The sequence below is a fragment of the Mobula hypostoma genome, chromosome 2 (assembly GCF_963921235.1).
Source record: "Mobula hypostoma chromosome 2, sMobHyp1.1, whole genome shotgun sequence".
Classification (NCBI taxonomy): domain Eukaryota; kingdom Metazoa; phylum Chordata; class Chondrichthyes; order Myliobatiformes; family Myliobatidae; genus Mobula; species Mobula hypostoma.
In genome coordinates this window covers 190,799,296-190,820,125 of record NC_086098.1, presented here as the reverse complement: position 1 = coordinate 190,820,125, position 20,830 = coordinate 190,799,296, and the positions used below count along the sequence as shown (strand labels likewise).

The window sequence follows — 20,830 nt, the reverse complement described above, 5'->3', positions numbered from 1 at the left end:
AACTCTGTACTGTTTTGAGACATTTCCTTAATCAATAAAAATGGTCTGTGTGCATCATGTTTCTAAGAGCAGCTGTATTTCAAAGTAAAATACACTAAATGTTGGAGGAACTCAGCTGATCAGGCAGCATCTATGGAGGGATATGAGCAGTCAATATTTCAGGCTGAGATCCTTCATCAAGGCTTGGTCTGAAATGTGGACTGTTTCTTTCCATCCATAGAAGCTGCTTGACATGCTGAGTTCCTGTCAGCATTTTTTGGGTGTTGCTCAAGAGTTCCAGGATCTGCAGAATATCTTATGTCTAGGTATTTCAAAGTACATCACAGTGTTGAAAAATTCTGGGGTGCCTTGAGAAGAATGACAAAATTCTGTATAAACACAAATATCCCTTACCTTTACACAGTATCACATAGGGTAGAGGTGACACTAAACATCACAATGGAATTTGACTTTCATAAGCTTTGATATAACCTTTGTCCTTATCTTACTAGGTTTTTGTAATAATTCTTGAAAATATTTTTTGTAATAAATTTTGTTCTTAAAATATAAAGCCTGTAATTTTCCTCTGAAACATAAAAGCCAAAATCACAAACTGATGCACGTGTTTTAGAATCTACACAAAGCATTAAAAAAATCATTGCACTTAAGAATGTCAACATTGCCAGAATATTTAGTAACTGTGGGACTGAAGATGATTAAGGAATTAACTTTCTGTTGAATCAAAATAATCCCATGGATATCTTTCTTGATGGGTAGTAACTAGATGATCTGTATGAATCATTTTCACATATAAATATCTTACTTAAATATCCTTTGGGAGAAAACTGTGTGCTTAACAATAATCCAGATTTAATTAGTTTCTTCATACTGCGACCCAGTGCTAAATGTCATTAGCTAGTAGTCATCATGCAATTTCTTCAGTGTTTCAGGTGTGGCTTAAACCACAGTTATGAGGGGTCAAAAATCCAAGAAGCAGAAAACAATGATTAATTGATAACCATTTGTTGATTTACCTCATAGAGAGTAATTATTCCATTGGTTTCATTTGGTGGTTTCCACTGTAGATATATCTTCTCTTCAAATGGGCCTCCTTGAATTGATTCCAAGGGCACTAGACCTGGTACTACAGACAGAAAAATAAAAATAAAGGAAATCAAAGTTAAAAAAGAGCTTCAGTCAATCTGACAGTCAGAAACGGTTGTCAGTTCCAACAATCACTAGTATGTGGTCTGAAGCTCTTGCCTGTTGTAACAGCTCTAATATGTATTCATATATACACATCCCTCTGGGCCTGTCCCTAGAGCTCATCTTTCAAACACATTGCATGGTTTATTGAATACTTAAATAAATGTCATCATGTGAATCTTAACTAGAAAATCAGCAATGCAATGAAAACAGTATAATAATCTTTAAACAGAGGTGCCCTTTACTGATTACCTTAAAATGGGCCAACACTGGATTGGTTATTTTAAAATGGGCCGACATTGGATTGGTTTTCTTAAAATGGGCCTATAATGGATCTGCTGAACTCTTACAAGAAGCATAATTCTGTGTGGATTGAAGTTGGTCGGAACAATCATGCCTTGAGGAGATGGATATGACCTTTTCCTTTCTGCACCTTGTGACGCATTGGGTGGCATTTTTGCTATTTCCTTAGCATTCGTCTGTTTTTTTTTTACGCGGCTGAGTCGCTAGCTCGATGCTCAACTTAGTACAAATGGAAAGCATGCAAGGGGCTGGCCTGATTAGAACCTGGGACCATTCACCATTTCCAGTAATGATGCCACTACACCATCAGCTGGCATATGACCTTTCAGAGGTATTTAAAATATAAGCATAGATAGGGTGAATGCAAAAAGTATTTTATTCAGGGAAAGGGAACCAAAAACTAAAGGGCATAGGTTTAATGGGAAGATTTAAAATGGACTTGAGCTGCATTTTTTTCATGCAGAGGGTGGTGCATACATGGAATGAGTTGCCAAGGAAAGTAGTTGAGGAGGATACAAAAACAATTGCATATGTCGATGGATAGGAAGGGTTTAGAGGGATAAAACCAGATATAAGCAAATGGGACAAAATTAGATGGGCTCTGTGGTTGGCTTGGATGAGCTAGGCAGAAGATCCTGTGTCCATGTTGTGAATCCATCACTGTAAATCATTCAGTATATTATATCTAATATGCATTTATGTTTATGTATATGTAGGTTCCTAAGGTTGTCATAGCCAGGAGTGGTAGTGGGGATAAGCTCCCACTACCTATAAAGTGCTCAAAATGGCGTGTGTCACTAACAGCTTCGGACACCAGGTCCAAATCTTGGCCTTCACATGTGGCTTAGCTGCTAGACCTGGTGGAACTGTTTCTACTGACAAGAGAAGGGGCAAAGGTGGACATTGGCACCTGAAAACCAGTTGATTCAGGCAGGTGGTGCTCGTCAGCCTTGGACGGCAGCCCACCTAGGAAAAGGAAATCTCTGATTTTAAACCTCTGCAGCCCTGTGGCCATGTCCACCCATGGGAAAGGCTTCGGGATTAAACCCCGAGGAAGAAATCCCGAGCCGGGGTCCCTAAGGGTCCTTAAGGCAGTTTGATGTTGTTTACAGCTTCACTCTGGCAACCTCTACGATGACACTGGTGCCAAGCTATATCAGCGCTTGCCCTTCCCTTGGACTACATCAGTGACGTGGAGAGGGGGAACCCACTGCATGGGCAACAGCCGGTTCTTCAAATCTTCCCGCCCATCCAGAGGAGCAAACCCATGATCCCCTGGGATCAACGGCTGCCTACTATGTTTATGTAGTATTATGCAGCAGCTGTAATAGACAAATTTAAACATAAAATGTATAAAAGTTATAATCGTGACTATTAAAATTTTTACCTAATTACTCGCCCTTCTACAGAGAAGTGTGTGTGTGTGTGTGTGTGGAAACAACTCTGTATATTTGTAATATTTACTACCTTCTGTCCATAAACAGGATATCAATCATAAAGTACAGAAAATTTGCAAGAATTTTTACAGTTTCTCCAACACTAGGACAGTTAAATACAGTTTGATAAATTGATCAGTTAAATGCTGAAATATTGCTGACATGTGAATTGGAGTGAGTCTGATATTTCTGTTTAATTTATTCAAATACTTGCTAATTAATTTGACATTACACAAAACAGAGTTAAATTATTCATGACATGTATACAGTTTAGAAAAAATGGTAATTAAAAGGGTGACGAATAATAAATAAACGAATGACAACTTGGAAATAAAAAATGACCCACTGCTTGACAGGAAGTCAGCAAGACTTACAGGCACTGGCAAGTTATTGACAAAGAAAGAGCATTAATTTGTTTAGTAATGTGGCAGGTTAGAGCCATCTGTCAATGCTAACCTGCAAGTGCAAAAATTGGCACAATACCATAATTTAATTTACTATTTCATTAGTTTTCAATCTTGTTTCCTTCCTCAACTGAGTTGACATGAATTTAGTAATGGTGCTGAATAAGAATATTTACTTTCTCTCATCATGGGAATGGGGTTTCCTTAAAATCCATTGACTTTTCATTTAAGAAATGGAATTTTCAGTTGTGGGTATAAGAATAAGCTAAAAGCGAATCCAGTGCCAGCTGTCTTTTGCCCTCTGGTGATAGTTAATATTCCGCAATTTTCATTGAAGAGGCTAATTCACCGCATGCATTAATGGCTGAGACTGGTTACAAAGGTGGCACTGGCAAGAGGTGGTGACAAAATTACTAACAATTCTACTAAATACACTTTTTTGTGACGATGGATGATGGTAACTACAATTTCCCTCTGGAAGGTGCGCTTTCCAACCTTTCTACATGACCTGCCCTTTTTTTTTTGGTATTTGTACTTTGTGAATGCAAGTATGATTTGGCAGACATTGCTGGAGTGGACTTAAGGCAGAACTGAATCTTCGGGCCACCCAATAACCACCCAATGGTTGGCCGATTTAAACACCGAGCCAGATTAAAAAGATTAAGGCATCAAAGCTGAGGGCAGAGGACTAACCAGTGTTCAGCTCACTACTCGGGGAGACTTTACTCATTTCGGCACTGAACTGACTCCACAGCTGCGACCCACAGCCATTGGTAATCGTTGAACATGGCTCTGCGGCTGTGGCCTGCAGCTACCGGGCTCCTGGACCCACAGCGGTGCTCAACTGGCCATGTGGCTGTGTACTTAATTTCAGGAACTCTACGATTCATGTTCCGTGGATTATTTATTTGCTTTAATTTATTGTTTGCACAATTTGTTATTTCTTTTTCTGCACATTGGATGTACAACTATCTTTGATGTGTGTGGTTTTTCATGAATTCTAATGTTTTGTCTTATTTTGTGGCTGCCTGCAAGAAGATGAATCTCAAGGCTGTATATGCTATACATAGAACATAGAAATCTACAGCACATTACAGGCCATTTGGCCCACAATGTTGTGTTGACCATGTAACCTACTCTAGAAATTGCCTAGAATTTCCCTACTGCATATTCCTCTATTTTTCTAAGCTCCATGTACCTATCTAAGAGTTTCTGAAAAGACCCTATTGTATCCACTTCCACCTCCGTCACTGGGAATGCATTCATCACACCCACCACTCCCTGTGAGATAAACTTACCACTGATATCCCCCCGCTGTAACTACTTCTAAGCACCTTAAAAATATGCCCCCTTGTGTTAGCCATTTCAGCCCAGGGAATAGACCTCTGGCTATCAACTCAATCAATGCATCTCCTCATCTTATACACCTCGATTAGGTCACCTCTCATCCTCCATCGCTTCAAGCAGAAAAGGCCATGTTCACTCAACCTATTCTCATCAGGTGCACACATACTTCGATAGTAAATGTACTTTGAACTTTGAAATCTGAAGAAACCAAAGAACATTGAAATGGTGCAGTCGAGGCCAAGAATCCTCACTGAGCTTATTGAACAGTGGAGCAAACTCAAGGGCATATATAGTCATTCCTTCCCATCTTTTACAGTTCTTAATACACAATTCATGAGTCCACCATATTGGATTTTGAAACCAACTTTAAAGCTCTTCTTATTTCCACAATCAATAATCCACTGTGTACTGGCTTTGCATATTGTTTTAATACGTCACCTTTCTTTGAAGTGCAAAATCAGAATATTTATAATTGAATTTCATTAAGGGGAGCTAAAATTCTGGATGGCCCTGCACAGCAATGGCTCAATTTGCATTGCAATTCACTCTGAGTCACAGTTTAGAGACCTGAGCACAAAAATCTAGGCTGAATTTCTGGAGCAATCATGAGGGAATCTTAAAGACAACAACACTCTTTAAGATAAGATTAAGTTTGATTCCAGTTGTAAGAAACCTCCCACATAATTTGAAAGGCCTGTTATATTTGGTGAAATACCCAGGATTTATGCTCCTCCCACCATTATTAAATCGAGCACTAATTGTGGGTGCTTACTTAATCTTTGTAAATTGGTTGTAGCAATTCCTATGTTAATACAATGGCTACAGATCTTAAATATTTCAACATTAGGACAGGTTGAAAGATGCCATATAAATATATTCTTTTTTGGGGGTTTTTTGATGTTCAGTAACTAAGATACAGACTGAATTCCATATCCTTAGAATAATTTCTGACAGGCAGGATAGGATAAATCCAGGTACAATTGGCATAATGGTAGCACCTATGCCAATAAAGGACTGGTAAACTAAAATAGCTTCACGGCTCTCATAGGAAAGACCCAACTGGAGCTCTGCGCCATCTTCAATCTCAGAGCTGCACTGGGGTCAGTAAAGTTTCCATTAGCTTCTCTTCCCAGCAAATGATTCAATGGTCTTTCAAATTGAAGAAGAACTAAATTTAGCAAGTGCTCAGGATGGGGAGCTTTAATATCTACCACCAAGGGTTACCGAGTGTAACTCCCTGGGAAAGGTTTTACTACTAATGTAATGGTCTTTCTGTATAAGCAGTGTTTGGGTTATGGTTAGAAATAACAGGTGCTTTGGAATGTGAGCCATCCAATGAAGGGAGTGCTTTTTTTTGTGTGTACCTGACACCGAAGTGAGCTGGGTCTTTTGTTTGGCGAGAGATGGTGAGATAAGATGCCAGAAAGGAGAAGTGTTATAAGGGGGCGTTGGGAGTGGACCCAAATGCAAGACGCAGACACTGAAGTACTAGGAACAGGACTAGGGTTGTTGAGATAGCAAGGTACGTCAGGAAGAAACGACACTGGACAGAGACACAGGCCCTGGACGAGACTAAGATTCAGCACCTAGGCAAGGACTTGGACAAGAAACACGGGACCCAGACGTGGAACTAGGAGCAAGGAGCCTGGACTAGGAACACGGAACTCCAGAACCAGAGCTTGGACAAGAACCCGGAACCTGGGTCTTGGTTGGGACTCTGAACCTGGGTCTTGGTTTGGAACCGCAACCCAGGTCTAGGCTAGGACTCGGGACTAGGATCTTGGCAAGGACAGGACATGGCTACAGGACAGGACGAGGTACCCCAGCACAGGACGAGAAGTCTCCAGCACCGGGCTGGGCGGGGCACTAGAACTGAATGAGGACACAAAGCTCAGACTTGGACAGGGCTGGACAATGGTGTTTGGACTTGGTCTTGGAACACAAGAACACAGAGCCTTGGACTTGAGCACAGGAACATAGAGCCTTAGACTAGAGCACAGGAACACAGAACCTTGGATTTGGGCACAGGAACATGGAGCCTTGGACTTGAGCACAGGAACACAGAGTCAGGACCCCTCCTTGGGAACAGGATATAGGGCCGGGACTCGTACATGGAACACAGAGCCAGGACCCCTCCTTGGGAACAGGACTTAGGGCCAGGGGTTTACACAGAGTCAGGACCCCTCCTTGGGAACAGGACCTAGGGCTGGGACTCTTCTTTGACACGGACACTAAACATGGGGATACAAAGAGACAGTTCCAAACTCAACGACAGATAGTTCCTTATCTTGGCGAGGCAAGGCTCCGGTCTCACTCCGGCAGTTAACTAGACGTGGATTCTGACGAAGTGGCAGACGAAGGTTTCAGGCGAGGTTTCAGGTGAGGGGGGTTAAAATGGGGGTTCAGACAGGGGGTCAGACGGGGAATCAGACGGGGAACAGTCCAGCAACCAATCCCTGGTTTGCAGAGGTATTTATGAGCCAGCCCGAAACGAGAATCAGGTGCCTCAACGGAACCGGGGAAAACCAGAAAACCGGGAATAGGGATCGATGGACCAGACCGTGAACCGGAATGCAGAGTTCACGGACCGGACCATGACAAGAAGTCGAAGACATCAGAAAGTGGACTTAGAGTGGGGCTGGGAGTTGACGAAGCCTGGGGAAATCGATGGAGGACCAACGGAAGGGAAATCGTGAGCTCCAACTTGTGCACATTACACTGTTTCATTAAAATGGTCCCTCTTCTTTCTGTTTTACTTTACTAACCCTTTAGTCAAATTAAGAATTATAAAGCTAAATTGTTTAATTGCATATGGTGTACTCTCTGTTATTTCCTGGTACTGATTTGTAACACGGTAACGAATCACACAGCATCCACACAAACAGGAGGTTTTGCACCTCAATCTCACACGTTTGGTGGGGCCAAAGATTGTCTTCCCTCGACTTACATCAGAACCTGAGGGTTACAAGAATGGCTTGGGAGCACCATTGTTGAAGGAACTCTCTGAGCCAATGAAGCCAGACTGGATAGTGAGTGAACCAATACCAATAATAAACTTTCCTTTCATCTGCTTGAGGCATCTACCTGGTATAAATGATCAGTATACAGTGTTTTTGGTGACATGGGGATATGTGTTGTGCAACATCATTATACACAGGATAGATTCAGAACAAATCAAGCAGTTCATAACTTGGCATCTATGAGACAATGTGGTCATCTTCTGCAGCAAAAATATACACCACCTCGACCTTGTGGCCAAGCATATATATCTCAGTTTACCCTGCTGAACAAGGCAGGGATTAAAGCTGGTATATCTCCCAGTCTGATATTAATGGTAGAGAAGTGACATCTGCATCATCAAGTTGTGAAGTAACACACATAAAATGGTGGAGGAACTCAAAAGGTCAGGCAGCATCTATGGAAATGAATGAACTGTTGACATTTTGGGCCAAGACCCTTCTTCAGAACTGGAAAGGAAGGGAGAAGACACCAGAATAAAATGATTGGGGGGGGGGGAGGAAGATTAGCTACAGAGTAATAGCTGAAGACAAGTGTGTGGGAAAGGTAAAGGGCTGGAGAAGAAAGAATCTGATAGGAGAGGAGAGTGGACTGTGGGAGAAAGGGAAGAAGGAGGGGTACCGGGGGAGGTGAAAGGCAGATGAGAAGAAAAGGTAAGAGGCAGAGTGGAGAAGAGGAAAGGAGGGGGGTAAAAATAATGGAAGAAGAAATTGGTGTTCATGCCATCAAGTTGGAGGTTACCTAGATGGAATATGAGGTGTTGCTCTTCCACCCTGAGAGTGGCCTCAAAATGGTAAAAGAGGAGGCCATGGATCAACATGTCGGAATAGGAATGGGGATAGGAATTAAAATATTTGGCCACCAGGAAATTCTGCTTTTGGTGGATGCTCAACAAAGTTGTCCTACAATGTATCTCGGGTCTTGCCAATGTAGAGGAGTCTGCTTTGGGAGCACCGAATGCAATAGACAACTGCAACAGGTTCACAGATGAATGTTGCCTCACCTGGAAAGACTGTTTGGGGCCCTCAGTGGAGGGAAAGGAGGAAGTGAATGGGCAGGTGTAGCATTTCTGTTGCTTGCAGGGATATGTGTCAGGAGGGGCATTGGTGAAGAGGGACAAATAGACAAGAGAATTGCGCAGGGAGTGAACCTTACAGAAAGCAGCAAGTGGTGGGGGGTGGGGAGGTAAAGATGTGGTAGGATCTTATTGAAAATAGTGGATATTGTGGAAAATGATGTGAAATGATGTGTTGGATGCTGAGGCTCATGGGGTGATAGGTGAGGTCAAGAAGAACTCTATCCCTGTTGAGGCGGTGGGAAGATGGTTTGAGCACGGATGACTGGGAAATGGCAGGTGAGGGAGCATCAATGATGAGGAAGGGAAACTCCATTTTTTAAAGAAGGAGCACATCTCTGATGTTCTGGAAAGAAAAGCCTCATCTTGGGAACTGATGCAGAAGAGATGAAGGGGATTGGAAAAGGGAATAGCATTTTTACAGGAGACAGAGTGTGAAGAGGTACAGTCGTGATAGCCATGAAAATCAGTAAATGCCAAAGGCTGTGATCGGAACATACCTGGTGGATCGCAAAATATGTGCCAAATGATTGAGGCTGCAACATGTGTGCAAAAAAGCTAAAAAGCAGCTATTGCATAATCCATCAATCTCATCAAAATTCAGCAATTCTGTCATTTCCTGTTGAGAATGGTGATGGACAATTAAACAGCTAATGGGAGAAGTAGGTTTAAAGGGATTCCAGAGGTAATGCTTCACTGGACTGCAAGGCAGCATTTGACTGAGTGAAGTATTAAGAAACTGTGGTAATGAAGTCAATGGGCAGAAAGATGAAAGTTCGCTAATGATTAGGATTAACCTCAGGCAAAAGTAGGTGGTTGTGGATATTGGATCATATGATAAGTGTGAAGGAGCTGTTTGCTGATGATAGCACAATGCCCAATCCATTTTGCAATTTCTCAGAAAGTGAAGCAACTCATGCCTATAAGATCTATCCAACGTGGTCTGATATGTGAAAAGAAACAACACTATCAGAATAGTTCCAGACAATTACCATTGCCAATGAAATGTAATTGAAGAGAGTACTTTTGAGATTCAGTGTCCTTACTATTCCAAGTCCTTCCCCATCAACATTCTTGCAAAAGAGGTAGTGGTCATGATTGACCAGAAAACCAACTGGATCCGCTACCATGGTACAAGAACTGATCAGAGGTTGTGTAGTGAAGGGAGTTTCACCTCCTGAAGCTCCAAAACATTTGCTATCTACAAGGAAGAGACAATCTGCTGATGCAGAAAATCCAAGCAAGACACACAAAATGCTAAAGGAACTCAGCAGGCCAGCCAGCATCAATGGAAAAAAGTACTGTCTATGTTTCAGACTGAGACCCTTCAGCAGAACTGGAGAGAAAAAAAGCTGAGGAGTAGATTTGAAAGGTGGGGGCATAATTAAGCAACTTAATTATTCATGGCAAACTTTTGGAAAGCAAATATCAATCATGATTTCATAAAAGTTGGATTCATCCTTCCAGACTGCATCTCCCACTTTCTCCACTGCTAGAAATTCTTGTGAGGATTGAACATACTAGCCACCATAGAAAACTCTACAGCACTCAAGCAGCAAAAGTAAGAACTGGCAGAACGAGTCACTGGTCTTGTTGAGATCCCAGTTCAGCATTTGCCATGTATAGGTGTGGGGCACTTGCTTTCACCCCATGTATCAAAGTTGAAACTCCCTGAATAGCAGGAAACCTTGCCATTATCTTTTTTTTTTGCCTCTAACTAGAGTTCCAGCACTCCATTGCTGACATTCTTCAGGAATTTCAGGGTTACCATCAATAAAGCATGGATTGCACAATGTTGTCATGACCAATTGAAAACTTGTGAGGCCTACTGAAACCTAAGACATTATAGAGTTTAGTCTATAAAGTCTTCAGGTAGCTGGAGTAATTTCATATTGTATTAGCAATAGAAATTGAAATGAAAATAGAAATGTCAATATTATCACTGATTCTTATTCTTTTCTGTGTCATCTATTACAGAGAAAATTTACAAGGATGTTGCCGGGTATGGAGGATTTGAGTTATAAGGAAAGATTGAATAGGTTAAGACTTTACTCCTTGGAATTTAGAAGACTAAGAGGAGATTTTATAGAGTTATCCAAAATTATGAGAAATATAGATAGGGTAAATGCAAGCAGGCTTTTTCCACTGAGGTCAGGTGGGGTTACAACTAGAGGTCATGGGTTAACAGTGAAAGGTGAAAAGTTTAAGGCGAACATGAGGAGAAACTTTCACTCATAAGGTCATGAGAATGTGGAATGAGCTGCCATCACAAGTGGTGCATGCAAGTTGATTTCTACATTTAAGAGAAGTTTGGATAGGTACATAGATGGTTGGCTGTGGAGGGCTATGGTCCTGGTGCAGGTCAATGGGAGCTGGCGGTTTTAAATAGTTTAGTACAGACTAGATGGGCCAAAGGGCCCAGTTCTGTGCTGTACTGTTCTATGACTCTATGACTCTGTGTTCTTCTGCAGCTTCTCCTCTTAGTTCTCACATTTTGCTTCTATCTCAATTGCATGAAAAGTGCAGGTTTCCTGTATCTTGTTTTCTGAATGTAATCACCAGACATTCCTATTTATCTCTGCCTCTCCCCTGTCACAGCTCTGTTTGAAAACTAGTCTGCGTGGTTAATTAATTTGCAGATTGAGGCTCAGGATAATGTCATCTCACTTGGTCAAACCATGAACACAGTCATTTGCAGAATCACATTCCACGTCTGTTCCAATCAGCAAATTAGAACATTAGGCAGACAGACATGCTGGAAATTAGGTATCCCATGATGTTGAAGTTATCACATTGCATTCAAGTTTTGACAGAATAGTAAATATAGAAGCAGCTGCTTTTGCATTTAAGTTGAAGTTGTTGCTGTCATTAAACACTACTCTAATTATTTTTATGAATATATATACAGATAGTATCTTAATTGTGCCCACAATTTGAAATGTAGATTTAATCTATTTTAGACAGCAACTAACACATTTGTTTCCTGCCAAATATTGAACATTAGTATCACATGATCAGCAAAAAAGATAAAACATCTGCTCCAAAAAATTTCATGTCATTCAAAATAGTTACGGACCTGACACATGACGAATTTGTCAACCAAAATAATGGTATTCACCTGAATGTTGTAATTAGATGGAGAGGCAAGAGATTTCAGATGCAAGAAATTTTGAGCAGTCCACACAAAGAATACTAGAGGAACTCAGCACTTGGACTCAATTACTATCTGCCAGCTTGTGCTCCTCTCATCCCCATATCCATTTATCCTAGTTTCTGCCCCCTTCCTTCCCAATCCTGATAAAGGGCCTCAAGTCAAAACAACAACTGTTCATTTCCTTCCAAACATACAGCCTGACCAGTTCAGTTGCTACAGCATTTTATGTGTGTTGCATTTAGATTGTAACTCACAGCCCAGCAAAGTCACCTCAGTATTCTGGGAGTTAGTAGAAACAGATACTATTGAAAATGGTCGCTGAATTATAGCTTTGCAGCCAGGTATGTGCTTAAATAAGTTGAAATTGCCTCAGCTTTATGCAGCCAAATGATAAATCAAGAAATAATAATGTTTTGAAATAACCTAAGCATTTTCAGCATCAGAAAATATATCATTTAAATGATTTACACAAAATACTTTGAATTATTAAAAATTAAATAAAGTATCTTTACAGTATGTTTACAATAATTGTAAAGCTATGGACCTATGACTGCTTAAAGGTTGCAAAAATAGGACTATGTTAAACTGTGGTTTATAGACTCTGCTGAAGCAAAAATTGTAAAGTCAATTGAACTAGTAGAAGTAGATACATTGTTTCAAATGAGTTAATATTTCCGTTTTAAATTAAACTTATTTATCAAGATTTTGACTGTCATTTTTCTTTTTAAATCTACTTGAAGTGAAAGTTGAAGATTCATAACCATACTGCTGGTATAGTAAGCACAACAAACCACTGCTAATTTTTACTTACAGCTGCCAGTTAGCCACTGTCAGTGATGCATGAGATTGAAGTCCCATTGAATGTAAAGGGAAAACAACTCCAAGTGTGTGAATAATGTCAACTTAATTAACAGTAAAATCACAGGAAATGGGAAAATTAATGTTCTTGAACAATGTTTCATCATCTTTGAGGAGAAAACCTAAGTCCTGTCACAATAATAATTTTATTTTGTGCACCTTAGTATCTACAGTGCCTAAATAAACACCACAAAGCCATTGTAATCATCCGTGCGCCGATTGATCCTAAAGGATTTAGGCTAAATTTCATGAGAAGTGACACATCTTCTGGGAGAATAACTGCACACCTCCTTAGGAAAGAATGTAACTGGATCTCCCATGATGTCGGGTAATTCATAGGATCAAACTTGGAACGTTATCAATCATGAAAACTTAGAAAGCCTGAGGAATCTCTTGAAGGCAAAATGGCCAGAAATTAAAGTGAAACATGAACCGAATGTACAGATTTAAAAAGCAGCATTGATCAAGAAGAATGATGATAGCTCCATAAATACTATAAAGAAAGGAGTATAAGATAAATACTCAACTCGCGTACTGAATAATGGGCTGCTAATGCAAAAAGCCAAGTTCAGTCTCACCTATTAATATGCACACTTATCCTTTGTTATGTATCACTACTTCTGCCTGATCCATTCTATTAATTCACAGCACTTCAATATCCAGTTTTCAATAACCTTAAACTGGAAATTTCAGTTGCTACCTCAGTATTCACCAAGTTTTTGCCGCTAAAAAATTTTAAATCACAAGGGTAATCTAGGATAGATCAGACTGCACAATTTTAACTCACTTCTGTAAACTGTCATTATTTCTTACTGAGGTTTTAATAAATATTAAAATGCAATCTTTTGGATTCTTCTTAATTCAGAACCATTTCCTGGTCATTAGGAAAGCTGAAAGAATTTCACTCATACTGCTAACTTATTGATGCTTTCCATCACCATTATGTGCTGTGCCATATGATATGGGTGATCACGGTCTTTGACCATGATTGTTTTTGGCAAATTTTTCGACAAAAGTGGTTTGTTATTGCTTTCTTCTGGGCAAGTCGGGTGACCACAGCCATTATCAATATTCTTCAGAGATTGTCTGCCTGGCATCAGTGGTTGCGTAACCAGAACTTGTGATATGCACCAGTTGCTCAAATGACCTGCTTCGATGGCTTCATGTGACCCTGATGAGGGGGCGAAGCAGGTGCTACACCTTGCCCAAGGGTGACCTGCAGGCTAGCGAAGGGAAGGAGCACCTTGCACCTCCTTTGGTAGAGACATATTTCCACGCCACCATCCATTACTAATGCTAGATCCATCAAAATATAAAACAATTATATCTGTAAATTTACTTAAACCTTTTTAACTTGACAGTGAATTGTTTAAAAAAAAATTAAGGCATCCGTTAGTCTTGCGAGACCATGGATCTTCTCTTGGAAAGTCTTCACTCTCCAGGGCACAGGCCTGGGCAAGGTTGTATGGTGGACCGGCAGTTGCCCATGCTGTAAGTCTCGCCTCTCCACAACACCGATATTGTCCAAGGGAAGAGCAAGGGCCGATACAGCTTGGCACCAGTGTCATCGCAGAGCACTGTGTGGATAAGTGCCTTGCTCAAGGATACAACACGCTGTGAGGCTGGGGCTCGAACTCATGACCTTCAGGTCGCTAGTCAAATGCCTTAACCACTTGGCCACGTGCCCACACCAGTGAATTGTTAAATTATGGAAAATGGTAGAAAATAACTGAAACACATTGGTATACAAACTTATCAAATGATTAACACACAAAAAGTGCTGGTGGAACTCAGCAGGCCAGGCAGTATCCATAGGAAGAAGCACAGTCGACGTTTCAGGCTGAGACTCTTTGACGGGACTGGTCGTCTAGTCCTGACAAAGGGTCTCGGCCTGAAACGTTGACTGTGCTTCTTCCTATGGATGCTGCCTGGCCTGCTGCATTCCACCAGCATTTTGTTTGTGTTGCTTGAATTTTGAGCATCGGCAGATTTCCTTGTGTTTGCATTATCAAATAATTAGCTAGGATATAAACACATTTATACTAAACTATAAATTTATGACTAAATTAAATGCTCAACTTTATGACTAAACACATTGATGAAGGTAGAGCAGTAGATGTAGTGTATATGGATTTCAGCAAGGCATTTGATAAAGTACCCCATGCAAGGCTTATTGAGAAAGTAAGGAGGCATGGGATCCAAGGGCACCTTGCTTTGTGGATCCAAATTTGGCTTGCCCACAGAAGGCAAAGAGTGGTTGTAGACGGGCCATATTCTGCCTAGATGTTGGTGACCAATGGTGTGCCTCAGGGATCTGTTCTAGGACCCCTTCTCTTGGTGATTTTTATAAATGACCTGGATGAGAAAGTTGAGGGATGGGTTAGTAAATTTGCTGATGATACAAAGGTTGGGGTTGTTGTGGATAGTGTGGAGGGCTGTCAGAGGTTACAGTGGGACATTGATAAATGCAAAACTGGGCTGAGAAGTGGCAGATGGAGTTCAACCCAGATAAGTGTGAGGTGGTTCATTTTGGTCGGTCAAATGTAATGGCAGAATATAGTATTAATGGTAAGACTCTTGGCTGTGTGGAGGATCAGAGGGATCTTGGAGTCCGTGTCTATAGGAAACTCAAAACTGCTGAGCAGGTTGACTGTGTGGTTAAGAAGGCATATGGTGTATTGGCCTTCATCAACCGTGGGAATGAATTCAAGAACCAAGCGGTAATGTTGCAGCTGTATAGGACCCTGTTCAGACCCCTCTTGGAGTACTGTGCTCAGTTCTGATCATCTCACTACAGGAAGGATGTGGAAACTATATAAAGGGTACAGAGGAGATTTAGAAGGATGTTGCCTGGAATGGGGAGCATGCCTTATGAGAATAGGATGAGTGAACTTGGTCTTTTCTCCTTGAAGTGATGGAGGATGAGAGGTGACCTGATAGAGGTGTATAAGATGATGAGAGGCATTGATCATCTGGATAGTTCATGGCTTTTTCCCAGGGCTGAAATGGCTAACATGAGAGGGCACAGTTTTAAGGTCTTGGAAGTAGGTACAGAGGGGATGTCAGGGGTAAGTTTTTTTTTGATGCAGAGAGTGGTAAGTGCATGGAATGGGCTGCTGGCAACTGTGGTGGAGGCGGCTACAGTAGGGTCTTTTAAGAGACTCCTGCCTAGGTACATGGAGTTTAGAAAAGTAGAGGGCTATGCGTAACCCTAGGTAGTTTCTAAAGTAAGTACATGTTTGGCAAAGCATTGTTGGCTGAAGGGCTTGTATTGTGCTGTAGGTTTTCTATGTTTCTATGATATTCAAAGATGATTTTCGTAAGATATAGAGCAGAATTAGGCCCTTTGCCCCATTGAGTCTGTTCCATTTAACTAATTTCTTTTAACTAATCTGACATATTGTAAACTAAACTGAGGCCATTGTATAAAAATTATTGATCTCTCTTGATCATATATATATTAGTACTTTTTGGAATATGCTTATTTTATTAAATTTTGTCATATAGAATATTAAGAGTCAAAGAAAAACATAGAACCTCAGGTTGCCAAAGGAAACCTCATGCATCATTTAAGAGGATCATGCGTGATGCTGTTACTTTTTCACTTTCCTTCCCAATTCCTATATCCCCGATTTCCGTATCATCTAAAATTCTATTAATCTCAGTATTGGACATACTCACTGATTTAGCATTCACAATCTTCTACTGCAGAAATTTTAATAATTTGTAACCACTGAATAAAGTGGTTTCTTATCATCGGTCTATCTGACTTTTCCTTTATCTCAAGAATATGCTCACTGGCAAACCTCACTGGTTTAGTGAAGAGAAATTTTCAAAGCACTATACTTAAGCTATATATAAGCAGAACTGTCCTGGGATATTTTTCTCAAAAAAATTTCAAAACGTTGACTCTTTTGTAAAATGAATACAAATTTTCTTTGTCATTCAACTTGAAGATAGAAATGTTGGCTACTATACAATGACTCTCCAATAGAGTTATGTAAAATGTAAGGATTTTTCAGAGAATGATAAATACGTCAAAAAGAACTGCTTGCAGTTTCACAAGTAATATTAATGGCATGAGCTCTTGTTATTTCCCTTAGTAATGATGACAAAACTGCCAATTTTTGCTGTCATTATGACATAAATGTGGCAGAAAGTTTGGGATTTTGGTGTATGTGTGTGCTTTAACACACATTTCTCAAAGTTGTCACTCATCTGCAAGATCTCATAGGCTGCATTAGTTCCAAATTCCACCGAAAAGTCACTGAAACTAATTTAACTGCAATGATAAAAAGAACAAGAGAGGGCATATAATAGAGCAAAAAGTAATGTAATGTTAAGATGATTGGGAAGATTTCAAAATCAACTGAAGTCAACTAAAAAAGCTATAAACAGAGAAAACATGAAATATGAAGGTAAGCGAGCCAATACTATCAAAGAGAATACTAAACTTTTTTCAGATGTATTAAGAGTAAAAGAGAGGTGAAAGTGTGTATTGGACCACTAGAAAACAACACTAGATAGGTAGTAAAGGTGGACAAAGAAATGGCAGACAAACTTAAGGAGTATTTTGTGTCAGTCTTCACTATGGAAGACACTAGCAGTATGCCAGAAATTCCAGAATGTCAGGGGACTGAAGTGTGCGCATTCCTATTACTACAGAGAACATGCTTGAGAAGCTGGAAGGTCTGAAGCTAGATAAGTCACCTGAACTAGATGGACTACAACCCAAGTTTCTAAAAGAGGTAACTGAAGAGATTGTGGAGTCATTAGTAATGATCTTTCAGGAATCACTTAATTCTGGAATGGTTCCAGAGGACTGGAAAAATACAAATGTCACTCCACTCTTTAAGAAGGGAGGGAGGCAGAAGAAAGGCTAGTTAAATAGAGGAAGATGCTGGAGTTCCTTCCTAAGGATGAGGACTTGAGATACTAGGAGGCATATGATAAAATAGTTAGCATAGTTTTCTTAAGGGGAAATCTTGCATGTGCATGACAAATTTGTTGAAATTCTTTGAGGAAATAATAGGAAGGATAGACAAAGGAGCGTTGGTGGATGTCATTTACTTGCATTTTCAGGAGCCTTTGACAGGGTGCCACACATGAAGCTGCTTAACAAGAAAAAAGAATATGATATTACAGGAAAGATATTAGGATGAATAGAAGAATGGCTGACTGGCAGGCTAAAGGGGGCCTATTCTGGTTGGTTCCGGTGACTAATGGTGTTCTGCAGGGGTTGGTATTGCGACTCCTTCTTTTCATGTTATAAGTCAATGTGTTGGAAGACAGAACTAACAGCTTTGTGGCCAAGTTTGCAGATGATGCAAAGATAGGTGGAGGGACAGGTAGTGTTGAGGAATCATAGAGTCTACAGAAGGAACACAAAATAATCTGCAGATGCTGGGATCAAAGCAACACTCACAACAGGCTAGAGGAACTCAACAGGTCGGGCAGCATCCGTGGAAAAGATCGGTCGACGTTTCGGGCCGGAACCCTTCGTCAGGACCCTTCGTCTACAGAAGGACTTGTACATATTCAAGGGGGGGAGGAGAAGATGGCGACGTGACGCAGCACGCACAGCCACTCCAAATTGATATCGTATTTGTGAGGTAGGATGCCGTGCACAATCCTGATTTGATTGAGACAGCCAAAAGAAGCACGGAGGAATATCTGGAGAAACTTCTGAAATGCCTGGTTCACTGCCGCTGCTACTGTGCAATTACCGGAGGGGAAGGCCCCAGATCCTCGGCTTTGCCTATTGCCTGTTGCCGGGGTCGGGGTCAAAGCGCTCAGCAGAGATGGTGCTCGGTGCTCGGTGTCGGAGAGCTGGACGGAGGCTTGAAGTTTTCGGATTGACTTGGAGTCAGACTGTGGTCGGGTGCTTCCAGGATGCTGCATCGGCAAGTTTGCGGTGCTGGAAGCTCATGGCAGAACAAGTTTTCTTCCTTCAACTGTCTGTGTGAGGTGATGGGATTTTCGGAGACTTTTTTTTAACAGTGCCCATGGTCTGTTCTTCTATCAAATTACGATATTGCTTGCACTGTTGTAACTATGTGTTATAATTATGTGGTTTTTGTCAGTTTTTTTAGTCTTAGGTTGTCTTGTGTTTCTGTGATATCATTCTGGAGGAACAAGTTGTATCATTTCTTAATGCATGCATTACTAAATGACAATAAAAGAGGACTGCATGTCCTCATAATCTAATCTAATCTAATAATCTAATCTAATATTTGAGAATGGGCAAAGAAATGGCAGATGTAATATAATGTAGGGGTGTAAGACCATACACTTCGGTACAAAGAATAAAAGAGTAGACTATTTTCTTAAAGAGAGAAAATTCAGAAGTAAGAGGTGCAAAACTCGGACATGTAAATCAGACCGTGAGGCTGCGGGAGTATTTAAAAGAGAGCAGAGTAACGGAGCAGGCGATGTTGCAGCGGGCAACAGAGTAGAGGGAGACAGAGTAGGAAGGTTTTGGCTCCTGAGGCTTCGGCGAGCAGAGGCTGAGGAAAAGTTTCACTCCAAGTGAGGTAAGGTTGGGTAAGTTCTTTTAATAAATCTAATTACCTTAGGAGTAGGTAATGGAGGCAGCAGTTAGGGCAGTTGAGTGCTCCGTTTGCAGGATGTGGGAAGTCAGGGCGAGCACAATCGTCCCTGATGACTACACCTGTAAAATGTGCATCCAGCTGCAGCTCCTGACAAACCGAGTTAGGGAACAGGAGCTGGAGTTAGATGAACTTTGGATCATTCAGGAGGCAGAGGCAGAAATAAACAGGAGATACAGGGAGATAGTCACCCTAAGAGTCAGGAGACAGGTAGCTGGGTGATTGTCAGGAGGCGGGGTGGAATAGACAGAATGAGCAGAGCAACGCTGTGGCCATTCCCATCAATAATAAGTATATCATTTTGGGTACTGTGATTGGGGACGACCTACCAGGGACAAGTTGCAGTGGTTGCGTCTCTGGCACCGAGATAGGACCCTCAGCTCAGAAGGAAAGGAGGGAAAAGAGGACAGCAGTAGTGATAGGGGATTCGATAGTTAGGGGACAGATAAGAGGTTCTGTAGAAGAGATCCGGAATCCTGGATGGTCTGTTGCCTCCCTGGTGCCAGGGTCCGTGATATCTCGGATCGAGTTCTCGGTATTCTCAAGAGGGAGGGTGAGTAGCTGGATTTCGTGGTCCATGTAGGGACCAATGACATGGGTAGGAAGAGTGAGGAGGTCCTGAAAGGTGAGTTTAGGGAGTTAGGTGCCAAGTTAAAGGACAGGACCTCCAGGATAGCAATCTCAGGATTGCTACCAGTGCCACATGCAGGCGAGGGGGGAGGGGAACCAGAGTGTAGGAACGGATGTAAGGAAGAAGGAAGAAGGAAGAAAAAGAAAATAGTAAAGTTGTTTGCACTGATAGTGATAAACAGAGAGTAAGAGATGGAAAATTTCTTAAATGCATTTATTTTAATGCTAGGAGCTTTATCAGAAAGGTGGATGAGCTGAAAGCATGGATTGATACCTAGAAGTATGATGTGGTAGCTATTATTGAAACATGGTTACAGGAGGGGTGTGATTGGCAACTAAATATTCCTGGATTTAATTGCTTCAGGTGTGATAGAATCGGTGGGACAAAAGGGGCAGGTGTTGCATTGCTTGTTAGAGAAAATATTACAGCAGTGCTCTGGCAGGATAGATTAGAGGGCTCTTCTAGGGAGGCTATTTGGGTGGAATTGAGGAATGGGAAAGGTGTAGTAACTCTTATGGGGGTGTATTATAGACCACCAAATGGGGAGCGAGAATTGGAGAAGCAAATTTGTAAGGAGATAGCAGATATCTGTAGTAAGCACAAGGTTGTGATTGTGGGAGATTTTAGTTTTCCACACATAGACGGGGAAGCCCATACTGTAAAAGGGCTGGATGGTTTGGAGTTTGTAAAATGTGTGCAGGATAGTTTTTTGCAGCAATACATACAGGTACCAACTACAGAAGGGGCAGTGTTGGATCTCCTTTTAGGGAATGAGATAGGTCAGGTGACGGAGGTTTGTGGTGGGGAGCAC

General features: G+C 41.2%; 1 protein-coding gene across 7 annotated transcripts in view; it reads right to left on the bottom strand.

Moving 5' to 3' along the window:
* The window catches only part of LOC134342756 (receptor-type tyrosine-protein phosphatase T-like), a 1,640,095-nt gene that overhangs the window by 476,280 nt on the left and 1,142,985 nt on the right, over window positions 1-20,830 (bottom strand). For all 7 annotated transcript variants that reach the window (XM_063041291.1, XM_063041286.1, XM_063041287.1 and 4 more), the window contains exon 9: window positions 1,014-1,123. In XM_063041291.1, the coding sequence (XP_062897361.1) occupies window positions 1,014-1,123 (110 nt within the window). The remainder of the gene's footprint in view (window positions 1-1,013; window positions 1,124-20,830) is intronic.